The sequence below is a fragment of the Pristiophorus japonicus genome, chromosome 7 (genome assembly GCF_044704955.1).
Source record: "Pristiophorus japonicus isolate sPriJap1 chromosome 7, sPriJap1.hap1, whole genome shotgun sequence".
Lineage (NCBI taxonomy): Eukaryota > Metazoa > Chordata > Chondrichthyes > Pristiophoridae > Pristiophorus > Pristiophorus japonicus.
Window position 1 is genome coordinate 125625233 of NC_091983.1, and position 27186 is coordinate 125652418.

General features: G+C 41.7%; 1 protein-coding gene across 3 annotated transcripts in view; it reads right to left on the reverse strand.

Moving 5' to 3' along the window:
- LOC139267266 (synaptotagmin-like protein 1) overlaps nucleotides 1-27186 on the reverse strand; it is a 338973-nt gene that overhangs the window by 199768 nt on the left and 112019 nt on the right. For all 3 annotated transcript variants that reach the window (XM_070885306.1, XM_070885305.1, XM_070885304.1), the window contains exons 3-4: nucleotides 5507-5655; nucleotides 4099-4210 (exon numbers count right to left, since the gene is read on the reverse strand). In XM_070885306.1, coding sequence (XP_070741407.1) covers nucleotides 4099-4210; nucleotides 5507-5655 — 261 coding nt within the window. The remainder of the gene's footprint in view (nucleotides 1-4098; nucleotides 4211-5506; nucleotides 5656-27186) is intronic.

The following is a 27186-nucleotide window of genomic DNA, read 5'->3' on the forward strand; positions in this document are numbered from 1 at the left end:
GGATCGAGTGCACCATTTTAAACTCGAGCACCACCTCCACCACTGTGGAGAGCCTTAGAACCATGTTTGCAACGCACGGCATTCCTGACATATTGGTCAGTGATAATGGTCCGTGCTTCACCAGCGCAGAATTTCATGATTTTATAGTTGACCACGGTATAAATCACGTTAAGACGGCACCTTTCAAGCCGGCCTCCAATGGCCAGGCGGTGCGAGCAGTGCAGATCATTAAACAAGGCATGCTCAGAATCCAAGGTCCCATGCTGCAGAGACGCCTGTTGCGACTGCTGCTGGCATACAGATCTCGTCTGCATTCGTTGACTGGGGTTCCCCTCGTGCAACTATTGATGAAACAAACCTTAAAGACCAGGCTCTCGTTAATCCTCCCAGACATGCATGAAATTGTTGAGGCAAAGCGCCGGAAGCTAACTGAGTACCATGACCGACATTCGAGGGAGAGGTAGAATGAGATAGGGGACAAAGTGTTTGTGCTAAACTATGGCCGGGGTCCCAAATGGCTTGCAGGGACAGTAACAGACAAAGAGAGAAACAGGCTACTGGTTGTACAAATGGACAATGGCCAAACCTGCCGGAGGCATGTAGACTAAGTAAAAAGTAGATTCACTGATAACACTGAAAAACCAGAGGCAGACTACAATGTGGAACTCACACCACACCTGGTGGACAGACAGAGGGAACAAGCTGAGGAAAGGGCAGCCTCACAGACAGCCCAGGCAAGATACCAGCAATCACACCGAACGAAAAACAGGCACCAAGGCAAACAACTGAACCACAACTAAGACGCTCCACGCGAGAGCGCAGACCACCTGAGAGACTGTATCTATAAAGGCAATAAGACCTTGGAGGAGAGTGATGTCATGTATCTCACATTACTATATATAACTGTATCTTACCATGCTATACATGACTGTAACTGGATATGACCTGTAACAATAAGCATACCTTACCACCAGGGGTGCACTTGCAGGAGACACTCCATACCTGTCCCACCGTGGTATATAAAGGTAAGTCTCAGGCAAGTGCAGCACTGGAGAGCTGGAATTAAAGGTGCAGGTCCTGAGTGACCTTGACTTCAGCATGTGTCTCGTGCAAGTCAGTACATTAGAGTCAGGACTTAACACACTCCTTCAAGGTACCATCACTCCCAGCCGTCTCCAATGCTGAGTACCGGTTTGAGAGTCACATACACCCCGAAGACTCTTGCACTCCCTGCCTCTGCCTTCTCTTCTGGATGGCCACCCATTTACTATTCTGAACTCTATCTGCCTGTGGGGTTTCCAACTCGAGGAAACTCTCAGCCTCCCTAATGCTCCACAGTGACTCCAGCTGCCCCTCAAGCTCAGAAACCCTGAGTTTGAGCTCTAGCAGCTGGAAACACTTCCTACACATGTGGTCCCCCAAGACACATGAAGTGTCCTGAAGTTTCCACATGGCACAGGAATTGTAAGCAACAGGTCTTAGCTTCCCCTTCATGATCTAAACAAATCTCTGTTCCCTCATTTAGAATCTAGTTTGTATCTTGTTTAAACTATTAATTTTAATTAATGGCTCTAGACTTCATTCTCAGATCTCAATGTCTCATGCTCGCTCTTTCGCACCGCTCCTTATTTTTTAAAGTACCAGAACAGCACCACTTCCCTCAATGCACCAAACTCCTTCACTCACCAAATTCCGAGTTTAGTACTCTGGAGAGCAGTACTCCGTCGAACTGGCAAAAGCCTCCTGTAATTATACTAGCAGAAATTCCAGAGAATTTGTCCGTCATTTGCAATGTCACGTCCTTTTTTGTAAATCTGGCACAACAATAGCCAGAATATTCATACTGAATTGACTAAACAGTATCCCTTCACTTCTGGGACCAGGGTTTGAATCCAATCCAGACTGATGGGATGAAGTCGCTTCCTCTGTTGCCCGTCCAACACAGAGCAAATTTGAAAAATTTCAACCCGGTTTCCTAGCGAGCGCAGACTCACAGAATAAAAGTGCCCATAATTTGTCAATAAATGGCACTAGATTGGTATTCTAAGGCAGTGCTGTCGCACCTTTTGAGATTATGGCCCTGAATCGCCCTATTTACCAACAGATTTGGAACACATCTGGTATGGGAATAGACATTCAGCACTGGAATTTGGGGCAGCGCCCAGTAACATTGGATATCCAGCCACTTGTGTCTTCTGCTGAGATTTCTTGTGGGGACAGGAGTGGACAGGAATGTGCCTGCCCCCTAGCAATCTGACATCATTAATGGAGGTGGAACCAATGGGTTGGCATCTCTCACCAGAATTCCCGTCTCTGCTGCCCTCAATGTACTTACTGTATGACAGCCAGAGGCAGGAGTGCAATACCTTCTATGGCAGACATAGGGCTCAAATTCATGGCCTGGATCACTCATGGTAGGTTTGGCCTAGCTGAAATGGGACCTTCCTATAAAGGAGCCAATTTTGTAATTTCTACTTGTCGACAACCAGACCTGCAATCTTTACCCATAAGTAACTGGCCAGCACCACATTTTACTGGCACCCCCTCCCATCTAGTGGGTCCTGAACTGCACCAATACTGGCACGGGTGTTTGTCATGACTGTTCAAATTACCTAATCCCGGGAAATCTACCAGGGTCAGGAACTTTGATCCTCGGCATGATGGGTGTGCTGCTCCACCGCTGTGACAGTGACAGAGCAGCACTTCTATTGTGTTTCAGAATGGATTTTTGGGGCCTATGTATGTATTTATTTTCCACATCCCTTCCTTATGATCTTGAATCAATACTATGCTTGTACATGCAGAAGAGAATGTCATTTCATCTGTGTGTACACCGCAACATATATGTGAGAAAAGCATGCAAGATGCAAGAGAAATGCATTAAAAATGTTTGAGAAATAAACATTACAAATATTTAATTTCTCCCATATATTTTGCAGTTTACACACAATTATTTTTATGCTGCTGAAGTGCAGCTGGCCTGTCCCTTTAAGATCATATTGTTTAATTGCTGTACATAGGGACATCCTGATATCCAACAGAAGTGCTGGTGAGGAGAGTTTGCAGGTTGGTAAATTTAGACCTCCAGGTCAGAAGAAACCAGAATGAAATAACTGACTTTCTTTTTTTTCACAAAAAATACTTTTGATTCTTTCAAGTGTGGTCCCTATCATTCCTCCATCTGCTCTTGCTCTGTCCAAATTTGACAAATCTTGTCATATGAATTGGTCGCACTTCTGACGCAGTCCCACCTCCCGCAGGGCATTGTGCCACGAACACAGGCAGAGCTCAGGGCCTTCTTGCTGGGAAGACTGCAAAAGAAGATATGACTTACTTTCTTAGACCTCCCTTGCCTTGCTGTCTGACCCCCCTCAGATCTTATGATTAGAGGTGGTCCCAGATGCAAGTCCTAATGCCGGCTTCTTCAGACCCCCCTCAAAATGGGTGCCCTTCCATCAATCAGAGATAAAACTGAGGTGGGAGGGCTGGGAATGCCCTTCCCCACTTCATTTCCCAATTTGCCCTGTGTTTCGGTGCAGGCCCAGGATCACCTCTATGAGACAGCCTCAGAAACCCCATCATTATAAAGGGGTCGCAGACCAGACATACTGGAACTTCACCCCATTTCCTCCCCATAGCATCTGGGAACTCGGCAATTCCCAAGCACTGTGGAGAGCAGTATCAGGGACCCAAGGGTTTAAATGTGATAGAAGACAAAGGAATAACATTAGATCCTGAGTGGAACAAGCTACTTTATCAGTAAAAAAAACAGGTTAGTAATTAACCAGAAAAAACTGAAAAGCATGACAAAATGTTATTTCACAGAAGTATTTTGTCTGAATAGACAGCTTTTCTTCTAATATTAGAAATTCTTAAAAACAGTCTGGCTTGAAATTTGAATATTTGTATATTAGCGTATGGGTTTAATATGTTTGTGTGAAATTCCTTTCTCTGCTCAGACACACATGAAGGAAACACATATAATTCTTCATCCTAAGGGAACAATTGCCATCATTCCTTTAACTCCTTAAATACCAGCTCAGTACCCACGAGCAATATAAGCATTACACATTGTGCATTTCTATAAACATTTCCTACCTTTTCTCTGACTTGAAGGTTTCAGGCTCTGGAGAAATGTTTTGATATCGAGGGGCTGGACTGAGAAACACACTTGCATCCTTTGAAGCCTTCGCTGCAATTTCCTGAACAACTGCACATCAGAAATAAACAGCAATTCATGAACAACAACTTTCTCATACTCTCCACTGTGTCCAATTTTATAAGATCTGGTCTACCATGCAAAACAGATTTATTAAATGTCAGTGGCAGCAAAAAAAAAAGTAAATGAAAAATAATAATAGTGTGAAATCAACATCCAGTGATTAACCAATGGAAAGGGTGTTAACCTACTGTTTGGGCTCATTTCCTATTTAGATTCATTTTCTTCCCCAATATGAAATTTGTCTACGCACGTGCATCTTAAAAAGTGTAAGTGATTACAATCAGAATTTTATTTGATCAGAATTTCATTAAGCTCAATATCAAATAATCTAAAAATGTCCCTTGGATAAGACTATAGTAAGATTTCTTGGGGGGGTTTGGCCTTTAGAATGAGATTAAAATTCCAAAGTGAATAGAGAAAATTGTCTGCCCAGATGTCGGAACAGGTACACCACTGGCCCAATGGTTCAGTTGATAAGTGCTCTGAGGAACTGAGCCATACAGACAAGGAAGATTACAGAATAGTCCCTGGTCTGAGTTGATGCCAGGCAGGGCAATGGTAAGGCACCACAATTAGCTTTAGTATCCCTGAGCTAGGGAAGGGAATTATTGAGCAAGTTTGCTCCTCCTGACCACTATTCATTCACTCCTGCTGCAAAGATGTAAATGTGAGGACATCACATGAGGACAGGATGAGCTTTGGCTGTAATGTCACTATGGTAGAATAGGCCATCAGCACTGGAATCAGGTTGCATTTCTGAATGCATGCTCCTGGTATGGAGCCGTAACCAAAGAGAGCACGCATTGGCACCATCATGGGTATGCTCGTCATGATTTTCCATCAATTAGCTTTAATGCTCGTGACTCTACACTTGGATCATGCATTTGAAAAATCATTCCTTGACTGTCCACAGCAATAACAACAATTTTCATTTATATAGTGCCTTCAACATAGAAAAACTTCACAGCCACGTCACAGAGGCAGAATCAGACAAAACTGGACACTGAGACAAAGAAGGCGATATTAAGAGGGACAACCAAAAGGGGTGGGTATTTAAGGAGGGCCTTAATGGAGGAAAGGGAAGTGGAGAGAGCTGTGCATCCTAGATGACTGAAGGCAAGGCCGCTAATGGGGGGGCGAAGGGAAGGCTCACACATGAAGAATAGTAATTTGGTCAAGGTACTGGACGGAAACCAGCATTGTCAGAATTGTAACATAGCATGAGTCAATACCTCCAGGGAGGAAAGAAAATTGGAAAAGGAAAACTTTTCAAGGAAAAATTACCTGGAATCTTCTTTTTTCTGTTAAATGCATTCTTCAGGATGTCTATACCACTGGAAATATCTCCATAGCGCTTGGTTTTAACTTCAGTAAACCATTCACCCGTCATCACCTTCAACTTGCTTGCATCAAAATTGTTTTTCTTCAGCTTCCTACAGAATAATTTTTATTTAAAGAATTAAATTGTTTGTATTGTTCTACTTCAGAGTGTTACGGTAACAGGCAAGATTCCAAGATGTATGCACATGAAGTTTTGTGATTATAACCAATAGATTAATTTATTAAATTGTTACTCCTTACACTAGCCAATTACAGATTTATATTGTGCAAATTCTAGCCGACTGACCAACTAGATATTATATATTTTTGTGACACATACCTATCCCATTCTTCTTACTCGTTTTTTTCTCTGGTGCCTTCTAATGCACAACACTTTTTTCTAAAAATTGGTATCTCTCATTTTGTAACCTCATCTTTGCACTTAAACATTGGAGGTGAAATTGGTCTACAGCAGTAGTGCGAATCAGCAGCCTGTTTAATACCACACTCGATTTTCTTTTCCATTGTCTTCAATGATAAAGAAAATTGAGCACGATGTAAAACTGAGAGCTCTCCTCCTTCTTTCTCTGTGATCTTCCTGCAGCTGCAATTCCACCTGTTGCTGCTGCTCTTCTTCCTCTAGCTTGAATGGAATAGACAATAGGATGTCCATTTGGCTTATAGCTTAGAAACATTGAAACATAGAAACATAGAAAATAGATACAGGAGTAGGCCATTCAGCCCTTCGAGCCTGCACCACCCTTCAATGAGTTCATGGCTGAACATGAAACTTCAGTACCCCATTCCTGCTTTCTCGCCATACCCCTTGATCCCCCCTCGTAGTAAGGACTACATCTAACTCCTTTTTGAATATATTTAATGAATTGGCCTCAACAACTTTCTGTGGTAGAGAATTCCACAGGTTCACCACTCTCTGGGTGAAGAAGTTTCTCCTCATCTCGGTCCTAAATGGCTAACCCCATCCTTAGACTGTGACCCCTGGTTCTGGACTTCCCCAACATTGGAAACGTTCTTCCTGCATCTAACCTGTCTAAATCCGTCAGAATTTTAAACGTTTCTATGAGATCCCTTCTCATTCTTCTGAACTCCAGTGAATACAAGCCCAGTTGATCCAGTCTTTCTTGATATGTCAGTCCCGGGAATCAGTCTGGCAAACCTTCGCTACACTCCCTCAATAGCAAGAATGTCCTTCCTCAAGTTAGGAGACCAAAACTGTACACAATACTCCAGGTGTGGCCTCACCAAGGCCCTGTACAACTGTAGCAACACCTCCCTGCCCCTGTACTCAAATCCCCTCGCTATGAAGGCCAACATGCCATTTGCTTTCTTAACTGCCTGCTGTACCTGCATGCCAACTTTCAATGACTGATATACCATGACACCCAGGTCTCTTTGCACCTCCTCTTTTCCTAATCTGTCACCATTCAGATAATAGTCTGTCTCTATATTTTTACCACCAAAGTGGATAACCTCACATTTATCCACATTATACTTCATCTGCCATGCATTTGCACACTCACCTAACCTATCCAAGTCACTCTGCAGCCTCATAGCATCCTCCACGCAGCTCACACTGCCACCCAACTTAGTGTCCTCCGCAAATTTGGAGATACTACATTTAATCCCCTCGTCTAAATCATTAATGTACAATGTAAACAGCTGGGGCCCCAGCACAGAACCTTGCGGTACCCCATTAGTCACTGCCTGCCATTCTGAAAAGTACCCATTTACTCCTACTCTTTGCTTCCTGTCTGACAACCAGTTCTCAATCCACGTCAGCACACTACCCCCAATCCCATGTGCTTTAACTTTGCACATTAATCTCTTGTGTGGGACCTTGTCGAAAGCCTTCTGAAAGTCCAAATACACCACATCAACTGGTTCTCCCTTGTCCACTCTATTGGAAACATCCTCAAAAAATTCCAGAATTTTGTTGTCCAGTCACTACAAGCCAAAAACAACTGTGACTAACAGCAAGATGTCCACCAAACACCTGCAGCAATTTAAATGAGAACAGCTGAGGACTCCTTTAAGTAGCGCTGGAAATGACTGCCTCCTATCCACACTGCCTATGATTTGTGGGCAGGTTGAGGAAGTAGAAATGGCTGCACTGATTTACACAAATATGATATTTGAGTTCTAATGACATCATAGTACCCTCATTTGAATATTTACTCGGCCCCTGCCATTTCTGGCAGGAATGCTGGCCTCCTAAATCAAAGCCCTCCAGCGGAAATACTGTAATGTTTTTAAATTTTCATTCAGCTGAAAAACAGGGTGATTGGAGATCTGCCCACTGTAACTGAAAACAATTCTTAAATTTTAGATAGAAATAAAGAGAAGGGTTTAAAATATTTTCCTCTGGTTCAGGTGGTGAGAATTTGAAATTACACTGGTGTGGAAGAAACGATTCAGACACCCACTGGGATATCAAAGTTGCAACAACTGTTTCAGTAGATCCTAGGTGTTATGTTTATAACAGAGTGTGAGAGTGTTTTGTGAAATATCTTGGAGGTCGTACAAAACAGGGATTAACTTTAGGAAAAGGATCACAATTAACGCCCTCCACCAGGAACCAAGGTTGTTCTAATTAAAATTCTATTCATTTTCCTAGTGTTTGACCCTTCAGGTTGACGATTTTGCTTTTTTTGTTGAGTTGGTGAATTTGTGATAAAAAAAATGTGGGATTTTTTTTGCTTATCTTTTCCTCAAGGTTGGTTAAAAGCATGACATCGCCTGGAGGATTAAGATGAAATGATCTAAGCACACAGAACAGCTTTGTCGCACTCCTGCAATGTAAGCATTGAAGTTTTTGCTATCTGTGTGTGTAGAAAAGGCATGAAATGTGGCTATCCCAATAGAGAGATGTTAAATTGCTATTTACAGGCTTGAGAGGGTAGCCAGCTAGCATGGTAGTGTTAAGGGAATATAATCTGAAAAGAACAGCAGACCAAGAAAATAATTTCTTGCATGGGGTTATATTTGCTTAGATTTTCTTGATTTTTTTTTTGATGGTAATAATATACTATCATGTAATTTATCTTTCAGTGGCTCACACCTGAACCATAGGTGAGGTACTGGGGTCTGTTGGCACCGTTGCAACAATAACCCAACACATTACCTTCTGAAGAGGAGAGTTCAGAGGGGGGCACACTCGGGTGACCAAGCTATATCACTTCAAGTGCCTTTAATTACGTACTTGATTCAATATTTTCTGAGGAATTTTTACCAGTTGATAAGGTCCCTTTAAATACATTTTAATAAACATTAGCACGAGCAATACAAATTAGCATGAATCTCCCCTCTGTTTTAAAAGCCTGTGGCAAGGCAGAATATTAATGACTAACAATCTAAAATTCTCATAAAGATCAGAGTTAAATGTTTCCAAATACTATTGGAAAAACACATCTTTCATATTTGATTGGTATTTAACGAGCAGTCGATTTAATAACCATTCCCATGTACATTACAGAACCCTGCCCCAGGTTTTAAAATGGAATTCTTCAAATTGCGAGTAGACATTGCTTTACTCTGTTCGCTCCAGCAGATCATTTGTATACCACATTGTATATTGTTTTTAACAGACAAGAAAAATTAATAAAACCACTCTCATCCTATTAACGGACAGATTTTCAAAAAAATTAAAGGAATCAGAAAGAGGAAGTGTAAAATATTACTCTTTATTTTGCAATTGATTATTGAATTAGAAGGTGAATAAGGTTTACCCACCATTTTCATTCCAGTGCAGTTTCTAACAACCAATCAAATTCACCTAAATTAAAAGAAAACCATCCTCCAAATCTTCAACTCATAAGGTATAAATTCTTTAAGATAGAAACTCAAATATTTGCAAGGATCCAAAAGTGTTGAATATAAGGAAGGCCATTCTTACAAAGATATTTTGTTGAACATATATTTGAGAAAACTAATTAGTAGTGACCCTGTTGTGTTGTAATTTATAATGATCACCAATCTGCCCCTGTTTGTCATACACCTTACAGTAACCTTAGAGTAACAGCATGCCATTATAGAAAGTGCTGCAGAATAGAACTACTTACTTTAAAAGCTTTTCAAACAAAAAATAAATTTAGAACATGATTACCAGACATTTTGGGGTAGGAATTTATCTTGGCACGTCTTTAGGCCTAATATTGGCTTTACGCAACCAGCACGGCCCAATCACGTGGGTGCAAGTGAGAAGCAAAAGAAAGAACTTACATTTATATAACGGGCCAAAAATTGCGGTCAGAGACTTCCGACTGAAATTTTTTTAAAGGAAGAACCTGGTGATCCTGGAAGAATGAACACTTGCGCTCCAAGGCCTAGATGTGCAGCCCAGCACAGAGGCCCATGTATTCCATGAGCTTATGCACATCCTGGGATCGCATGGGCCTGGACCACCACTCATAATGTAGTATTCTCATTCATAGTAATAGGAGCTCTGAGCTCCGATTGCCATCAATGAGAAAACCCCGAAAATAAAATAAAATACAAACATAAAAAAAACGCTTCACTTTTTAAAATGAATAGAAATTGCATTAAATTAAATGTTTTAGGGGAAAAAAATATTTTTGAATTAAAAAAAAATGTTTTAATAGCATTTAAATAAACTTACCTTCATAGACAGGGTTTTTAATAAGTAATATTATTTATTTTTTCTATCTCTTATCTTATACCGGGCTTAAGAGCTTGAAGGACATCGCCGGGCAAGAGTTGGGCAAATAGTCCAAATCTCCGCCCGCTAAGATCCTTCTCCCAGGGAGGTGCGTCATCTGTCAAAAGACATTTTGCCAGATCACAAGTGCCGGATTCAGGCGTCTTGTACGCACCGGGAGATGCCGCAATTTCAAGGCCAATATCTTTCACAACCTCAGGACATTCCAAAGCGCTTTACAGCAATTAAGTACTTTAGAAGTGGAATTACTGTTGTAATGTAAGGGCCCTCGTAATGTTTAAATATGTAGGCTTCTGGCACTACTAGCACTGTTGATTGGCAGCCCTTCTAATGGTGGGCGTTGGGAAAATTGTGCCTCCAAAATGTCATCTGAAGATAGCCTGCACCTCATAAAGGGAAGATACAATTTGGCTGTAGGCAACTTGCATTCAATTCAACTTGCAGAAATGGCAGACTGAGGAGAAGCTGGAAGGGACCCGGGGTTTTCAGATGCTGCATTTGAGATATGGGTGGAGGAGGTTCATCCTCTTCCCACCAGACTCCATGGCTTAATAAATATATTTCAGTCAAACTGGGGCAGACAGGCAGGTAAGCGAGTTTGAAGAACTTGTAGAAGAGAAGCCAAAAAAAGCTTAAAAAAGCTCATGAGTAAATATACTCACTACTATTGGGGGCTTTCTACAAAGCTGACAATGTGAGGTCTGATCAGACTTAGTTGTAGTGGTACAAAATAAGCTGCCATGCCCACTCAAAGAATAGCAGTTTGGACAAGGCAGCAGAGTGCTACCAGTAATCATGGAACCAGATATTATCATGAGGTACTGCCTTCAGGAGATGAAGGGAAAAGAGATGAGAAAACTGGTCAAATGAAATAATGAAATAAACATATAGATGCAACTAATTGCGACATATAGAAGCAACAGACTGCAAGACTTTAAGTAGTTTGTATTATTTAAAATGGATTTGAATATTTGATCATCAAGTTCAGCATCTGTTGCAGCTTTTAATCTTATATTCCTTTTTTCACGACTCATTAAAGCACAGCCTAAGCCCCACAGGCTAGATTCAACCTATTTAATCATTTCATCCGTCTCATAATGAATTTTAATCAACTTTCAGAATCATTCATTTCTTTAGCAATTTGAATTATTTCTTGTGATGATGCAGCATTGAAAGTTCAATCCCAGTGTGATAGAAGTTTAATATATTGGGGATAGATCTGGGGTAGATTTTTCTTGCAGCTCAAAGTCTGGGTTTTTGGGTCATGTGTGTCCAAACTAAGAGGCTCAAGGATTGCCAGGAATTGAGCCTTGGGCCTGATCTACATATTCGGCATGAGCTGTAGGCACTTGTTGCGTCTCCACAGGCAGCTCACCCCACAAGAAAAATCCATTTCAGGTGCCTGCCTCATAGTTGAGGGAGGGGTTTTAGAGTAAGCATGGGAGGGGTGGGGGGGGGGGGGTGGCACAATTGCCAGAGCTGTGGAGTTGGAAGACCACGTTCCTGGCTTCACAAAAATGTAAAAAAAAATGTTTTTAAATAAAGCTTACCTTTCGTTGACAACTGCAGGGGATGCTGAAGAATCCAGTGCCTGCCCTGTTCATCACTACTTTCCGACATTACAATAGTGATTACACTCCAAAAGTACTTTGAGGTGTCCGGTGGTCGTGAAAGACACGATATAAATGCATCTACCGATCTATTTATTAGTAACTAAATTTATATAGGAGTCCTTCAACAGGCATTAAGTCCCTAATTAACATATTCAAGGGGTCCAATGCCTGTTTTAGGCTGCTGCCCGGACGACGAATTTAGCAGTGGGACCAATGCCAGTGCAGATTGGGCACAGGTAATCCCACTGCCAAATTGCCTTGCATTGAGCCCATTATATGCCCAAAGGACAGCACAACTCATACCAATTTCAATGTCATTGAGTTCTGAGCAAAATTAAAATCTTAAAATTGCAGTGCATTTTTCTGTAAATTGTTTGACTGCCACAATATTGCATTTTATTTAACAATTAAGATTAATTTAAGAAGTGAAAGGACAATAGTGCCTAGAATTACAAAATATAGGGAAGGCATCTGAGTGTGAGAGATAAAAGAGTCTTCCCTTCTTAAATATTCAGTGAATCTCATGCCTGCTCAGGCCTAACACTTCAGAGCAGATGACAGAAAAGCACAAAAATGTATCCAATTTGTAGAAGTAACCCTGAGTGCAAGGCAAGTTGAAGAGGTGAGAGCCATTCCTTTCTTCATATATTCCCAACCATCAATTAATGAATTACTTTTCCTATCAACCTCCTCCATAATACTGATTACTAAAAGAAGGAATGCTACAAATTAAGGAGAGGAACAGATTTTCAGAAATGTTTCAGGATTGCTTCCTTTACTTAGTTTAGCACACAGCAACATGACACAAATAATTCTGCATTTATATTTAGTAATGATCCAGGCTTGATAAACAAAGTCAAAATAGAGGAACATGTGAGAATCCAGACATCATCATACACAAATATTTGAGAAAACAAAATGTCAGAAAAATTCAAAAAGAGCATTTTTTGCGAGAATGTAAAATGTGTTTAAACAGTTAGGGCCTGAAATTGGTCGTTTCCTAAAGTCTGCCAATTTCTCGGCAGTATGCCGTCGGTGCATCCTTTCAAACCGCCAGCATACCACCGAGACTGAAGAGGACTAAACTGATTGTTTTATTTTCGCCGTTATGTCGGCTGTATGCCAGCGGTCTGCAGCGGCCGGTCGGTAACATAGTAGTCGATCCAGATCGACTTTCTTTTCAATGGATGGTATGGCACTGAACTGCGCATGCGCGATTTTTTTCTCCCTGTTTTTTTCACAGAAGCGTTTTACCCGCAATTTCGGGGGTCAGGGGTCACCCACGCATGCGCAGTGTGTTGAAGAGGAGGGAGAGAGAGTGAGAAGGAGCAGCAAGTTAGTCGACAGTCAGTTACTTTAAAAACACATTGCAGAGTTAAAAAAATATTTATAACAATTAATAATTCTACAGTTTGAAAATTAAGGCATATTTTACAAAACAAAAATCATAACAACATAAATATAATGGAAATGTAAAAAAAAAGTCGAAGTGCAGGAACATCGAATGTGAGCCAGCTGGAACATCCTCCACCACCGAGTCTGTATTCAGAAGATTCCGTCATGTCTCCTCTGATTTTGCAGGACCAAGCAGTGCGCAGCAAGGCACCCCCAGTGTTGCAGTGCCTTTGCCACAGCGACGAAGGTTGGTGCAGAAAAGGTCGGTTGCTGTGGGCGTGTACCAGGACATGGTTCGTCTGTCACAGGCCAGTGTCGACATAGGTCAAGAGCTGCTCAAGGTCATGGCTACGATAGCCGCAAACATCGCGGTTCTATCATAAGAACATAACAAGAACATAAGAATTAGGAACAGGAGTAGGCCATCTAGCCCCTCGAGCCTGCTCCGCCATTCAACAAGATCATGGCTGATCTGGCCGTGGACTCAGCTCCACTTACCCGCCCGCTCCCCATAACCCTTAATTCCCTTATTGGTTAAAAATCTAGCTATCTGTGATTTGAATACATTCAATGAGCTAGCCTCAACTGCTTCCTTGGGCAGAGAATTCCACAGATTCACAACCTTCTGGGAGAAGAAATTCCTTCTCAACTCGGTTTTAAATTGGCTCCCCCGTATTTTGAGGCTGTGCCCCCTAGTTCTAGTCTCCCCGACCAGTGGAAACAACCTCTCTGCCTCTATCTTGTCTATCCCTTTCATTATTTTAAATGTTTCTATAAGATCACCCCATATCCTTCTGAACTCCAACGAGTAAAGACCCAGTCTACTCAACCTATCATCATAAGACAACCCCTTCATCTCCGGAATCAGCCTAGTGAATCGTCTCTGTACCCCCTCCAAAGCTAATATATCCTTCCTTAAGTGAGGTGACCAAAACTGCACGCAATACTCCAGGTGTGGCCTCACCAATACCCTGTAGAGTTGCAGCAGGACCTCCCCGCTTTTGTACTCTATCCCTCTCGCAATGAAGGCCAACATTCCATTCGCCTTCTTGATTACCTGCTGCACCTGCATACTAACTTTTTGGGATTCATGCACAAGGCCCCAGGTCCCGCTGCACCGCAGCATGTTGTAATTTCTCCCCATTCAAATAATATTCCCTTTTACTGTTTTTTTTTCCAAGGTGGATGACCTCACATTTTCCGACATTGTATTCCATCTGCCAAACCTTAGCCCATTCGCTTAACCTATCTAAATCTCTTTGCAGCCTCTCTGTGTCCTCTACACAACCCGCTTTCCCACTAATCTTTGTGTCATCTGCAAATTTTGTTACACTACACTCCATCCCCTCTTCCAGGTCATCTATGTATATTGTAAACAGTTGTGGTCCCAGCACTGATCCCTGTGGCACACCACTAACCACCAATTTCCAACCCGAAAAGGACCCATTTATCCTGACTCTCTGCTTTCTGTTAGCCAGCCAATTCTCGATTCATGCTAATACATTTCCTCTGACTCCGCGTACCTTTATCTTCTGCAGTAACCTTTTGTGTGGCACCTTATCGAATGCCTTTTGGAAATCTAAATACACCACATCCATCGGTACACCTCTATCCACCATGCTCGTTATATCCTCAAAGAATTCCAGTAAATTAGTTAAACATGATTTCCCCTTCATGAATCCATGTTGCATCTGCTTGATTGCACTATTCCTATCTAGATGTTCTGCTATTTCTTCCTACATGATAGCTTCAAGCATTTTCCCCACTACAGATGTTAAACTAACCAGCCTATAGTTACCTGCCTTTTGTCTGCCCCCTTTTTTAAACAGAGGCATTACATTAGCTGCTTTCCAATCCGCTGGTATCTCCCCAGAGTCCAGAGAATTTTGGTAGATTATAACGAATGCATCTGCTATAACTTCCGCCATCTCTTTTAATACCCTGGGATGCATTTCATCAGGATCAGGGGACTTGTCTACCTTGAGTCCCATTAGCCTGTCCAGCATTACCCCCCTAGTGATAGTGATCATCTCAAGGTCCTCCCTTCCCACATTCCTGTGACCAGCAATTTTTGGCATGGTTTTTGTATCTTCCACTGTGAAGACCGAAGCAAAATAATTGTTTAAGGTCTCAGCCATTATTAAATCCCCCTTCTCATCTTCTAAGGGACCAACACTTACTTTAGTCACTTTCTTCCGTTTTATATATTGGTAAAAGCTGTTACTATCTGTTTTTATGTTTTGCGCAATTTTACTTTCGTAATCTATCTTTCCTTTCTTTATCGCTTTCTTAGTCATTCTTTGCTGTCGTTAAAAATTTTCCCAATCTTCTAGTTTCCCACTAACCTTGGCCACCTTATATGCATTGGTTTTTAATTTGATACTCTCCTTTATTTCCTTGGTTATCCAAGGCTGGTTATCCCTTCTCTTACCGCCCTTCTTTTTCACTGGAATATATTTTTGTTGAGCACTATGAAAGAGCTCCTTAAAAGTCTTCAATTGTGCCACCATTTAGTCTGTGTTCCCAGTCTACTTTAGCCAACTCTGCCCTCATCCCACTGTAGTCCCCTTTGTTTAAGCATAGTACGCTCGATTGAGACACTACTTCCTCACCCTCAATCTGTATTACAAATTCAACCATACTGTGATCACTCATTCCAAGAGGATCTTTTACTAGGAGATCGTTTATTATTCCTGTCTCATTACACAGGACCAGATCTGAGATAGCTTGCTCCCTTGTAGGTTCTGTAACATACTGTTATAAGAAACAATCCCGTATGCATTCTGTGATTTGACCAATCGATATGTAGGTAAAAATCCCCCATGATTACTGCCGTTCCTTTTTCACATGCCTTCATTATTCCCTTGATTATTGCCCGCCCCACCATGAAGTTATTATTTGGGGGCCTATAAACTCCGCCCACCGGTGACTTTTTCCCCTTACTATCTCTAATCTCCACCCACAATGATTAAGCATTTTGTTCTTTAGAGCCAATATCATCTCTCACAACTGCCCTGATATAATCTTTTATTAACAGAGCTACCCCACCTCCTTTCCCTTCTTGTCTATCTTTCCGAATTGTCAGATACCCCTGTATGTTTAATTCCCACTCTTGGCCATCCTGCAACCACGTTTCTGTAATGGCCACCAAATCATACCCATTTGTAATGATTTGTGCCGTCAACTCATTTACTTTATTTCGAATGCTGCGTGCGTTTAGGTAGAGTGTTTTAATACTAGTTTTTAAACCATGATTTGACCCCTCCTGCAGCCCCTTTATATTCATACATATTGTCGCTTCCTATCTCCTTCTGGTTTACACTTACCCCAGTGCTACTCTGCTCTGTTGCCTCCTGCCTTTTGCATTCTTTCTTGGGGTCCTGTTCATCTGAGCTCTCACCCACTCTAACTAGCTCAGAGCCCTCTCCTGGGTTTCGAATACTCCTCGCATTGAGGCACCGAGCTTTTAGGCTTTCCTTTTTATTACACTTTGACCCTTTAGAATTTTGCTGTACAGTGGCCCTGTATCAGAATGGCAGTCGGAGGCTATGTTGTGTGTGATCATCCCGATAGAGCAAACCGCCATGCAGCAATCGACGGGATCAAGACATGGCGCAGAACACCCCCGTGCCATAGTAGTCAGGTCGACAGCACCTGAGGGTAGGGAGGTGCCTGCATCTTCCAGCCCTGAAGCCGTACCTTCCACATCACAAGCTTCTTCTGAGGCCCCATTTATTGCACCTGCAATGTCTGACCCCCAACGATAGCGACAGCACTCAGGGTGCAGTGCTACACGCCGGCTTGGTACCACCACGGGGAGGTCTGGGCTCAGTGGGAAAGGGAAGGATGGGAGAAAGAAAGGGAGGAATAGTCCCATGGGTGGTGTAGCACGCAGTCGAGGTCATGGTAGAGGACAATAAAGGGTTTTTGTTGTACTTTTTCATTGAATAATTGAACTTTGATTTTTAAAAGTTTATTAAAGTTGTTAAAGTTTTGTCAAAGTTGTTATTAAAGTTGTTAAAGTAGCTTTATAGTTATAAGTTTTACAAAGTTTTAAAATTGTTGTATATTTTACATAAATGTTTGAATTGAATTTAAGCACTCTTGTACAGTGTCAAACGTTTGGGGCAACAGTCATCAGGATCATCAGGGTCTCAAAACGCAGCTGTCCACATTCAAGCAAAGCATTCATTTATGAGCTGCTGATGTAACAATTTTTCAGTGGCATATGGTCCGCGTGTCCTCCACTGTGGTGTTGGGTCGGGTGATGCCATGGGTTCATCTGGAAGCGCCTTCTCATCCTCCTCCTCCTCATTTCCCTCTTCTTCCTCCTTCATTTCCTGCACTCTCTCCTCAGGTGGTCCCGCAATCCCCTGTGACAATTCCTGTCCCCACATGATTGCTAAATTATGTAACATGCAGCACACCACTGTGAACTGAGCAACCTGCTCAGAGTGGTATTGCAGCCTGCCTCCCGAATGTTCCAAGCATCGAAAGCGCTGCTTCTGCACTCCAATTGTCTTTTCAATAATATTACATGTGGCTATATGGCTCTTATTAAATCGCTGCTTGGCTTCTGTCTGAGGGTTCCGCAGGGGGGTCAAGAGTCAGGTGGTGAGGCCGTACCTTTTGTCCCCCAGTATCCAGCATTTACCTTGTGGCTCAGACTTCAATAGGTCAGACACAGTGCTCTCATGCAAGATGTGCGCATCATGGATGCTCCATGGAAAGTTGGCATTCACTGCCATTATGCGCTGTGTCTGGTCGCATATGAGCTGCACGTTGAGGGAGTGAAATCCCTTATGGTTTTGGTACACCTCCTGTAATGCTGCAATCTGGGTAGAGTCCACAGCACCCTGCACCTTGGGGAAGCCGGCAATGCGTGCAAATCCCAAAGCCCTGTCACACTGTGCCTCCCTGATCATTGGGAAGTTTATAAATTCCATCCAGCGTGCATACAGTGCTTCGGTTACCTGTCAAATGCACCGATGAGTGGCATACTGAGAAATATAGCATATGTCCTCAGCTGATGCCTGAAAAGAGCCACATGCATAAAAGGAAATTGCTGCAGTCATCTTCATCGTGACAGAGAGTGCAGTAATGTTGGTGGTACTGGGCTGCAGGTCTGCCTTAATGAGCTGGAAAATCTCATGGATCACCTCTTTTCGGAAGCGCAGCCTTCAAACGTACTGTCGATCAGTCAGGTCCATGTATGAATGCTTCTCCCCGAAAATCCTTTGGAGGTAAAGCCTCCTCCTCCTCCTCCTCATCAGTCTGCGACCTCCTCAATTACCCTGATAACTTTGCTCAATAAACCTTCTCACATCTGGATCCTCCATTAGACAGCTGGTCAGCAATACAGGCTGAGATAGTACAGGCCCCATTCTTTTTAAATCTCTAGAATATTTTTCAATGAAAAATATATAACTAAAATGCCTTTGATCTTAATAAGTTACTCAGTACCAATAAAAATACCTTTTCCACTATAAATCGCACTGTAAAGTTACTGTTCATCTCAGAAATAGAGGTGCTGTTTTAGCTGATTATTCCCGATTTAAAAATGGCAGCTCCGAGCACTCCGCCCATTCCCGCCCACTTAACACCGCGTAAAACCACCTTTTCCAGGACGGTATGCAGCTCCAGTGGTATGTCAGCGGTATGCAATGAAAATCGGACTTTTTGGGCGTTATGTGGGCGGTCCTGCATGGCGGACGGTGTGTATATCGCTCGGCAGTATGTCAATGATGAATATTCCGCCGAGCGGTATGTCAGCCGTATATAGGTATTTTTTCACCAAAAACGCATTTTTCAGCGGTAAGCGGGTGGTATGTGGGCAGTATGTTCATGATTTTGGGCACTTAATTGGAACACAATAGTAGCCAGAACTGTTGCTAAATCATCCATTGAAATACATTTTGGCTAGGTTAAATAAGATTAAATGGCATTCAGGTTACGTGGGGCTATAAAAAGAAATATTCATGACAAGCAATAGGCTCTTAAAACTGACATAAAGTTTGGTAAGCATCAACATTGATTACATTTATAATTTACCCAAAGCAGATTAAAAATAATACAAATGCTAAAAGAAATATGGAGCATAAAATTTTTGAGAACAGGTCAAAACCATTAAGTGTTTTTCAAGAATATATGCAATAAATAAAGGATAAAGAAAGTACTGAGTCACTTAAAATGATATTGGGAGCTGGAATTCATGGACAAGATAGGAGTTATTAAATAATTACTTCAAATCTGCCTTTACTCATGAAAAGGAGAAGTTGCCTAAATTAGATACTAGGGCCAAAAAATTGGATTGTGTCATAAGATTTAATTAATAACATCTAACTTTCATTATCATCTGTTGATATTTATATTCTATTTAGCTCCTCCTCTGCTGGAAACCTTGGCCTTGAAACTCAATAGTGTCACACCTGTTTATTGGCCAAAAAACAGATGCTATTGTGCCCAATGTGGCATGCAATAGACCAATTTGCCTGGCAGGACCACGGCAAATTGGTCCGCGACCTCATTTGTATGTTACCAGCGAATTGCGAGCACCAGTAACGGTCCCAGAGGCAGCTTGCCGGTCATGGAGGGAAGTGGGAAATTGTACAGCAGGGCTGACGGCCTAAGGTGAGCGCGAGCTGGGGAGGCAATCGGGAGTGGGGTGAGTGTGGGCTGGCGGTAGACTGCAGTTTTAATGTGGAGCCTCCTGCTCCTCCTGGCACACATACAAATAAATCATTTTTCTTTCAACTTACCTCTTGGATGGCCCTTTTAAATACTGCTAGCTTGGCTGTTGTGCACCTGAGACAACTGATCAGAGCATGCACGGTGCCTGTTGCTCTCAGTCGGGACCTAATTTCACAACGGGGCTTGAACCAGGCATTAAGCCCATTACCTACGCAAATCTGCCACTGTTTCAGTTGGGCACCCTGGATGACTACAGGGCACCCTAACCAATATAGCATGCTACTGGGCGCTACAGCAGCTGCCTTTTGGCCAATAAACAGGTGCTGTGCTATCGAGTTTCTAGGCCTAGGTTTCCAGAACAGCAGAGAAGGAGCTAAACAGAATACAAATATCAACAGATGATAATGAAGGTTAAAATGAAAGTTAGATGCTATTAAAGGAGACAAAGTTCACCATCAAAACAAGATATACTCACGATACATAAAGAAAATCTACTGACATTTTAAGAATTTGCTCAACTCAAGAGATATTCCTAAGAATTGGAAAGCAGCTACAAATTTAATTGTTTAAAAACTATAGATAGTTAACTCTAACATGCTGTAGAGGCAAAACCTCTGAAATAATTATAGCGAGCTAGCGGGTGAACATTTATAAAAGTATAACTTGTTTTGTGAAAATAATACTGTCATGATCAACAAGGTTAATGCAATTAGTATTACATACAGAAAACCATTGCTTATTCACACTCGGAGAGATCAGCCACAATATGAAACAATGTGGTGACATCATCAGATAATCTTCCAAAATACAGTGTACACAAATGCAATTTGTCCCAAAATACAGTAACACATTCTGTGCCATGTTAAAAAGGAGAATACATACAGTATGGCACAGTGAATGTAGAGTAAATATGTGTAAAACAAACAAGAAGGAATTAATTTCAATGGAGAAAGAGGAAGAAATCTATTCAGTCAAGCATACTTCCAGGAAGGCATACTGTTTGTTAATTAAACATGCTGTAAATTTATATGGGATAAGTGGTACTTTATTGTACTTGGAATGTGATAAACCTTTTGACAAGATTCCACATCAACAATTAACAAATATAGTAGAGTCACTAATTAGCTGATAATGATCCGAGACAAATAATTACCATAAGTTAACGAACAATAACAACTGGCATTTATTTTGCACATTTAACATAGAAAAATGTCCCAAGACACTTTGCAGAAGCTAATCAGACAAAAATTGGCTCTAAGCCAAAGAAGAAGATATTAGGAGCGATGAATAAAATTTTGGTCGAACAGGTAGGTTTCAAGGAGCAGGGATTCTGCACACCATTGGCTTGATGGAAAGAAGATGGGGACCATACCGGGGTAATGACCAGGATGGGCAAAAATAAGGTTTTATTGGGGACAAGTGCATCAAAGGCAGAGGCGAGAAAGAGATTGAGCAGATCAACAGCAGCAGAAGTATCGTGGTGAATGTAGGGCCAACAGAAACAGAGAAAACTATCAATTGAAATTCTCATGCTGAAAAAAGATTATGAGCAGACCCTTGCAATTTCAAATGATCGGCGGGCAAATCATATAACCAACACCTATCTTGCAAATGATACCAAATTAGAAGGAATTCCAAATAATGACAAACAATGCGACCAGATTCAGAAACATTTGAATCTTTTAGGCAACTGGAATAGGCATGAAAATCCTTCTAACGATAATTCTAGCGAAAAGTCAGCGCGAATGCAAAACGTGAAATTGTTTATTTGCTAAAATTAACAGAAGGAATTACACTCTTATGGCCAGTAGATGGCAGATACAGTTCAATGTGAATAAGTGCAAAATAATTAGTATGGGCGCATGAAACCAGACAAGGCTGTATGTGTTAAATAGAACAGTCACAGAATTCATTTGGAATTATGAGGATAGAAGTGTCATCATATTGCTTAGAAAATGTTATTTGATAACTATGGCAACATTACAATTCATTTTACATGCACAGTGTTTGTAAACAATGTATGTTCACAATATAAATTCTACTTTTGTATCACTTGCAACTAAAGATGGAAAGCCTGGGATTATAGATCACTTTATACAGTCTGGTGTAGAACTGTCAATTACATTGAATCATGTTGGCAATTGATTATACCATAAAATACATGTAACAGATTGCTAATTACTGGCATTATCACAAAATTACTGCACAAGACTGTAATGATGAAGTTATTTCTGAAGCATACAGTAATTCTGGTAAACATATCAGCACTCCCTACCTTCTATCTTCTCAGTATTGTGGGCACTCTCTACGCGCCCCTAATGACACACGCGACACCCGTCAATGGCACACAAACCTGAGAACTTCCCCCTGACACGGAAACTCTGCTGGCTCATTGCAGTGGGCATATCTTGACTAATTATCAATTTTTGGGGCTGTAATTTTTAAACTTCAATCCATGTACAGGGAACTTTCAGAGTTTTGGAGAAAAATCTCCTGCAGGAAAAGGAAACCCACTTTGCATAATAGTGTGTGGTTATTTGAATGTCTGTGTGTTTACAAACATAAAAACTCAAGGACAAACTAGTAATAATAGATGCTCTCCTACTCATGATCAGACCCCACATCTGTGGCATTCATGAATTATTTACTCTCCTCCATTCCCCTGCTCTTGTAACATAAATTTAGTATTCGAGAAATTGCCACCAATGGGCAATTCTATGTTCAGCTATACCAGCTAACTTCAGGTTTATTCACCCTATATTCTTGCTAAGAAGATCATTAATTACAGGCTAATGCTGAGTCTTGATCTCAATACTAAAGGATTTGGTACACAACCAGTTTTTAAATGTAAAATAAATAATATATTACGATATTTCCTCATTAATGCAATGAATCCCTTTCTTGGTTACACATCATGTACAGAGGACTAATAATTATTAAGACTGTTGGCTAATCTAATGAATACCTGCACAGAATACTGTTTAATGTATAGAACATAACTCTGCTGTAATCATTGACGACGAGATTCACCACCGCCTCCAGTGTGCCAATGCAGCGTTCGGCCACCTGAAGCCACCAAGCTCATGGTCTCAGAGACATGGACCATGTACAGTAGACACCTCAAGTCGCTGGAGAAATACCACCAACGATATCTCCGCAAGATCCTGCAAATCCCCTGGGCGGACAGACATATCAAAGTTAGCGTCCTCGACCAGGCCAACATCCCCAGCATTGAAGCACTGACCACACTTGATCAGCTCCACTGGGCAGGCCACATTGTTCGTATGCCAGACACGAGACTCCCAAAGCAAGCGCTCTACTCGGAACTCCTTCACGGCAAACGAGCCAAAGGTGGGCAGAGGAAATGTTGTAAGGACACCCTCAAAGCCTCCCTGATAAAGTGCAACATCCCCACTGACACCTGGGAGTCCCTGGCCAAAGACTGCTCTAAGTGGAGGAAGTGTACCCAGGAGGGCGCTGAGCACCTTGAGTCTCATCGCCGAGAGCATGCAGGAATCAAGCACAGGCTGCGGAAAGAGCATGAGGCAAATCTGTCCCACCCACCCCTTCCCTCACCGTATCTGTCCCACCTGTGACAGAGTCTGTGGATCTCATATTGGACTGTTCAGCCATCTAAGGACTCATTTTTAGAGTGGAAGCAAGTCTTCCTCGATTCCGAGGGACTGCCTATGATGATGATGATGAGATCTAATGTCTGTTAGTGAAACATAATTTAACAAATCCTCCACTGCAGCTTTCCCATCAAACTCTAAAATAAAAAGAGATTGAACACATAATGGTGCAGCAGGGAATCATTTTTGTGAATGTGAAGCACCCAATCCATAAACAGTAAAAGCTGCAAAATGCTCAGGATAGTTTGGTGCATAATGTAGGACTCAGGATAGTTTGGTGCATGTGTAGGACTCAGGATAGTTTGGTGCATGTGTAGGACTCACATAATGCACTTTCAATGTTCCAGTTACTCTCCAATTTAAGTATTATCTCTAATGTATCACAGATTAATGGATAAAGATCATTGTTGCTTTATGATTTTTGGCACAATATGCTAGATTTAAACAAAGATTAATACATTTCAAAACCGTACTTGTCCCACTACTGATTTAAATGATGCTGCTACCACAGTACAATCTTATCTCTCTTTCTCTGTCAGCTGTTATTTGTTTTTTCTTTCGCAATCACTCTTTCTTGTCAGCCCAGTTCAATACATTTTCTTTTTTTATAAACTATATAATCACCAGTAATATGAACACTGAATCCCAGCACTGCTATCAATTGGTCCAAACACATGACATTTTTGAAGCTATAAATTTGTATGCAAACATTGTACTTGAAACTGCAGAATTGCTGCCAATGTGCTTCTGTTTTCTTCTTGATAAAGTGATTGTTTACTTTGCTTTGAAATCTTTTTATAGCCAAACTCATCTACATTTTTGATTCAAACTTTTCTGTAAAATATTTCATACTCATTTGTGATACATTAACAATGCATCTGTTGTGTTTAACAATGCATTCTTTCATTGAAAAATTGTGTTTTTAGAATCCAAAATATTAAAATCAATTAATTTAATTTTGCTCATATATATAAAATAATTAATAATAATGGTGTTTATGAGATTTGAGGACAAGTATACATAACTTTTCTGCATAAATAAAACTTCTGCAAGGAAATTTATTAAGAAACAATGATAACATAAGTTTAATATAAGGCTTCTTTCAATCTATATATTACAAAACCTTTAAATAGGAATTTCCATCATGTAAAATTCCATGTAACTTGCTATTTATTATTGTTAGATTGAGCTTTAAGCATGTTGGCACAAAGGAGAAGGCTAAAATGCCAGGGCAGGGTTATGTAAAGCTATTCACAGCCCTACAATGACAAGTCAAAAGGTTAGGTGGGAGGTCAGTAATGCTTGTTGTAAGTGAAACATTTGTCGGCATGTAATACGGGTGTTTAGGTTTTATGAGAAATGACTGTCAACAAAGGAGTACCTGAATAAATGCACAGCCAGAAATAGAGATTTCACAACTATGAAGGCTTGCAGCATTGTCTCTGTGAACAGCAGAGCTAGTTAGTATCTGCATCCACAAGTACTGGCCTTGGTTTAAGCAGGGAACATATAGCAATCAAGCTTTAAAAATGCAATAGAACATTGCAGCATTAAGAAAAATGAACGGGCTTAGTACAGCTATAACTGATCGAGGAGCATTGTCACTCCTATTATTTTTCATTATCAGCTAAGAAGTAAATTCCCTTAATAAAGAGGTGTGCTGCTTTGACATTGTACCGCAGGTTACTGTTTTCACATCAACCTACAACGGCCGGAAAAGCTGACAAACAGCCCCCCAAAAATGCACAACACGAAAAAACAATGTACAACTAAAAGTCTGCCCTGAATGAAGGTCGATGTCCAAAGCCGCTGCTTCAAGGTGACTTGACAATTTAAATTTATTTTTATTACATTGGATTTCAGGAAAGTGAATTTCCATGGGGATTCTCCCACTCGCCCGCTGTAACTTTAGTAGAAGAGTCACAGAAATCCCAGAAAAACCATATAGATGGTGAACTTGACAAGAAAAAGTAAACAAGGCTAAGGGGAAGAGCGGAGGGGGGGGGGTGGGGTGGGACTCATTGGAAAGCTCTTTCAAAGAGCCAGCACAGACACAATGGGCTGAATGGGCTCCTGTTTTCCCCAGGTTCCCACAACCTCTCTGCCAAAGTTACAGCAGAGAAAGGGGACAAGCACCATCACCATTCCCCTCCCCCCTGCCACATCCACCACAGATTTTTAGTAGTGTTTGGAATCATTTCTGCAATTTAGTTTGTTTTTCCATGAAAACTGAATCCCAATGGCCTCACAAATAATATAGGAGAAGAAATAGGGGAAATATTTCTGCAGGGCTTTCTTGATGTCCCTCTGTAACTTCAGAAACCCTGGGGAAATGGTGTAAATAGCTATTTTTAGCTATTGTCATTTAATTTGTCATTTAAATCACTCCTGCCTTCTACCCTGTCACATACCTTCACTTTTGTTCTCTCTTTGGCTCTCCACTTTCCTTGCCACTGTACTTGCTTAAAACGTGTTACATCTGATGAAAGGTCACAGACCTGAAACGTTTACTCTGTTCACAGATGCTGCCTGACCTCCTGAGTATTTCCAGTATTTTCTGTTTATATATGATGAATATTAAATGTGAGGGATTTGAGTGCCGGGAGCCAAGGTAGGTCCACAAGAAAGGGATAACAAGTAAGAGGGACTTGAGACAGGGTACAGGCAGCAGAGCTTTGCTGATGTTTTTGCAGGGTGAGAATGGGAGGCTGGTCAGGAGAGATTTGGATTAATTAAGTCTGGAGGTGACAAAGGGTTTCAGTGGTTAATGAGCTGAGGTCGTGTGTGTGTGGGGTGGGGGCGGGTGGGGGGGCGGGGGGAGGGGGGATGGAAGCTGGTGATATTACGGAGGTGGAATTGGGTGATTTTGTGATGGAGAGGAGTTGCTCGGCTTAGTGTCAAATAGGCTGACTAGGTTGTGAACAGTCTGGTTCAGCCTGAGGCAATGGCCAGCGAAGGGAATGGAGTCAGTGGTAAGGGTACACAAGAGCATAAGAGCAAAAGAAATAGGAGCAGGAGTAGGCCACCTGGCCCCTCGAGCCTGCGCCGCCATTTAATATCATGACTGATCTGATCATGGACTCAGCTCCACTTCCCTGCCTGCTCCCCCTAACCCTTTACTCCTTTATCGTTCAAAAATCTGTCTATCTCTACCTTAAATATATTCATAGACCCAGCCTCCACAGCTCTCTGGGGCAGAGAATTCCAAAGATTTACAACCCTCTGAGAGAAGAAATTTCTCCTCATCTCACTTTTAAATGGGCAGCCCCTTAGTCTGAGATTATGGGGCCGATTTTCAGCAAGGCCTCCGCCTGCCCAAGTGTCGCCCAAAGTGCCGCTGATGGCCGCTGAGGTACCGGATGGTACTTTGGGTGGGATATTCATGAAGAAGGTCCCTCTAGGGTCGGCGGGCGGCAAATGGAAGATATACGCCGCCAATCTGGACGGTAGCGGGTGGGAGGTCGCATTCTCGGCGGCAGAGGTGCTTGCCGCCCAAGTGCCGCCGAGAATGGAGTCGGGCCCACAGGAGGTCGAAGACCTAAAAAAAATCTCAAATAAAAAATACAAAAATTATCTGAAGTCGCTGTTGACATTTTGTTTTTAAATGTTCACTTACCT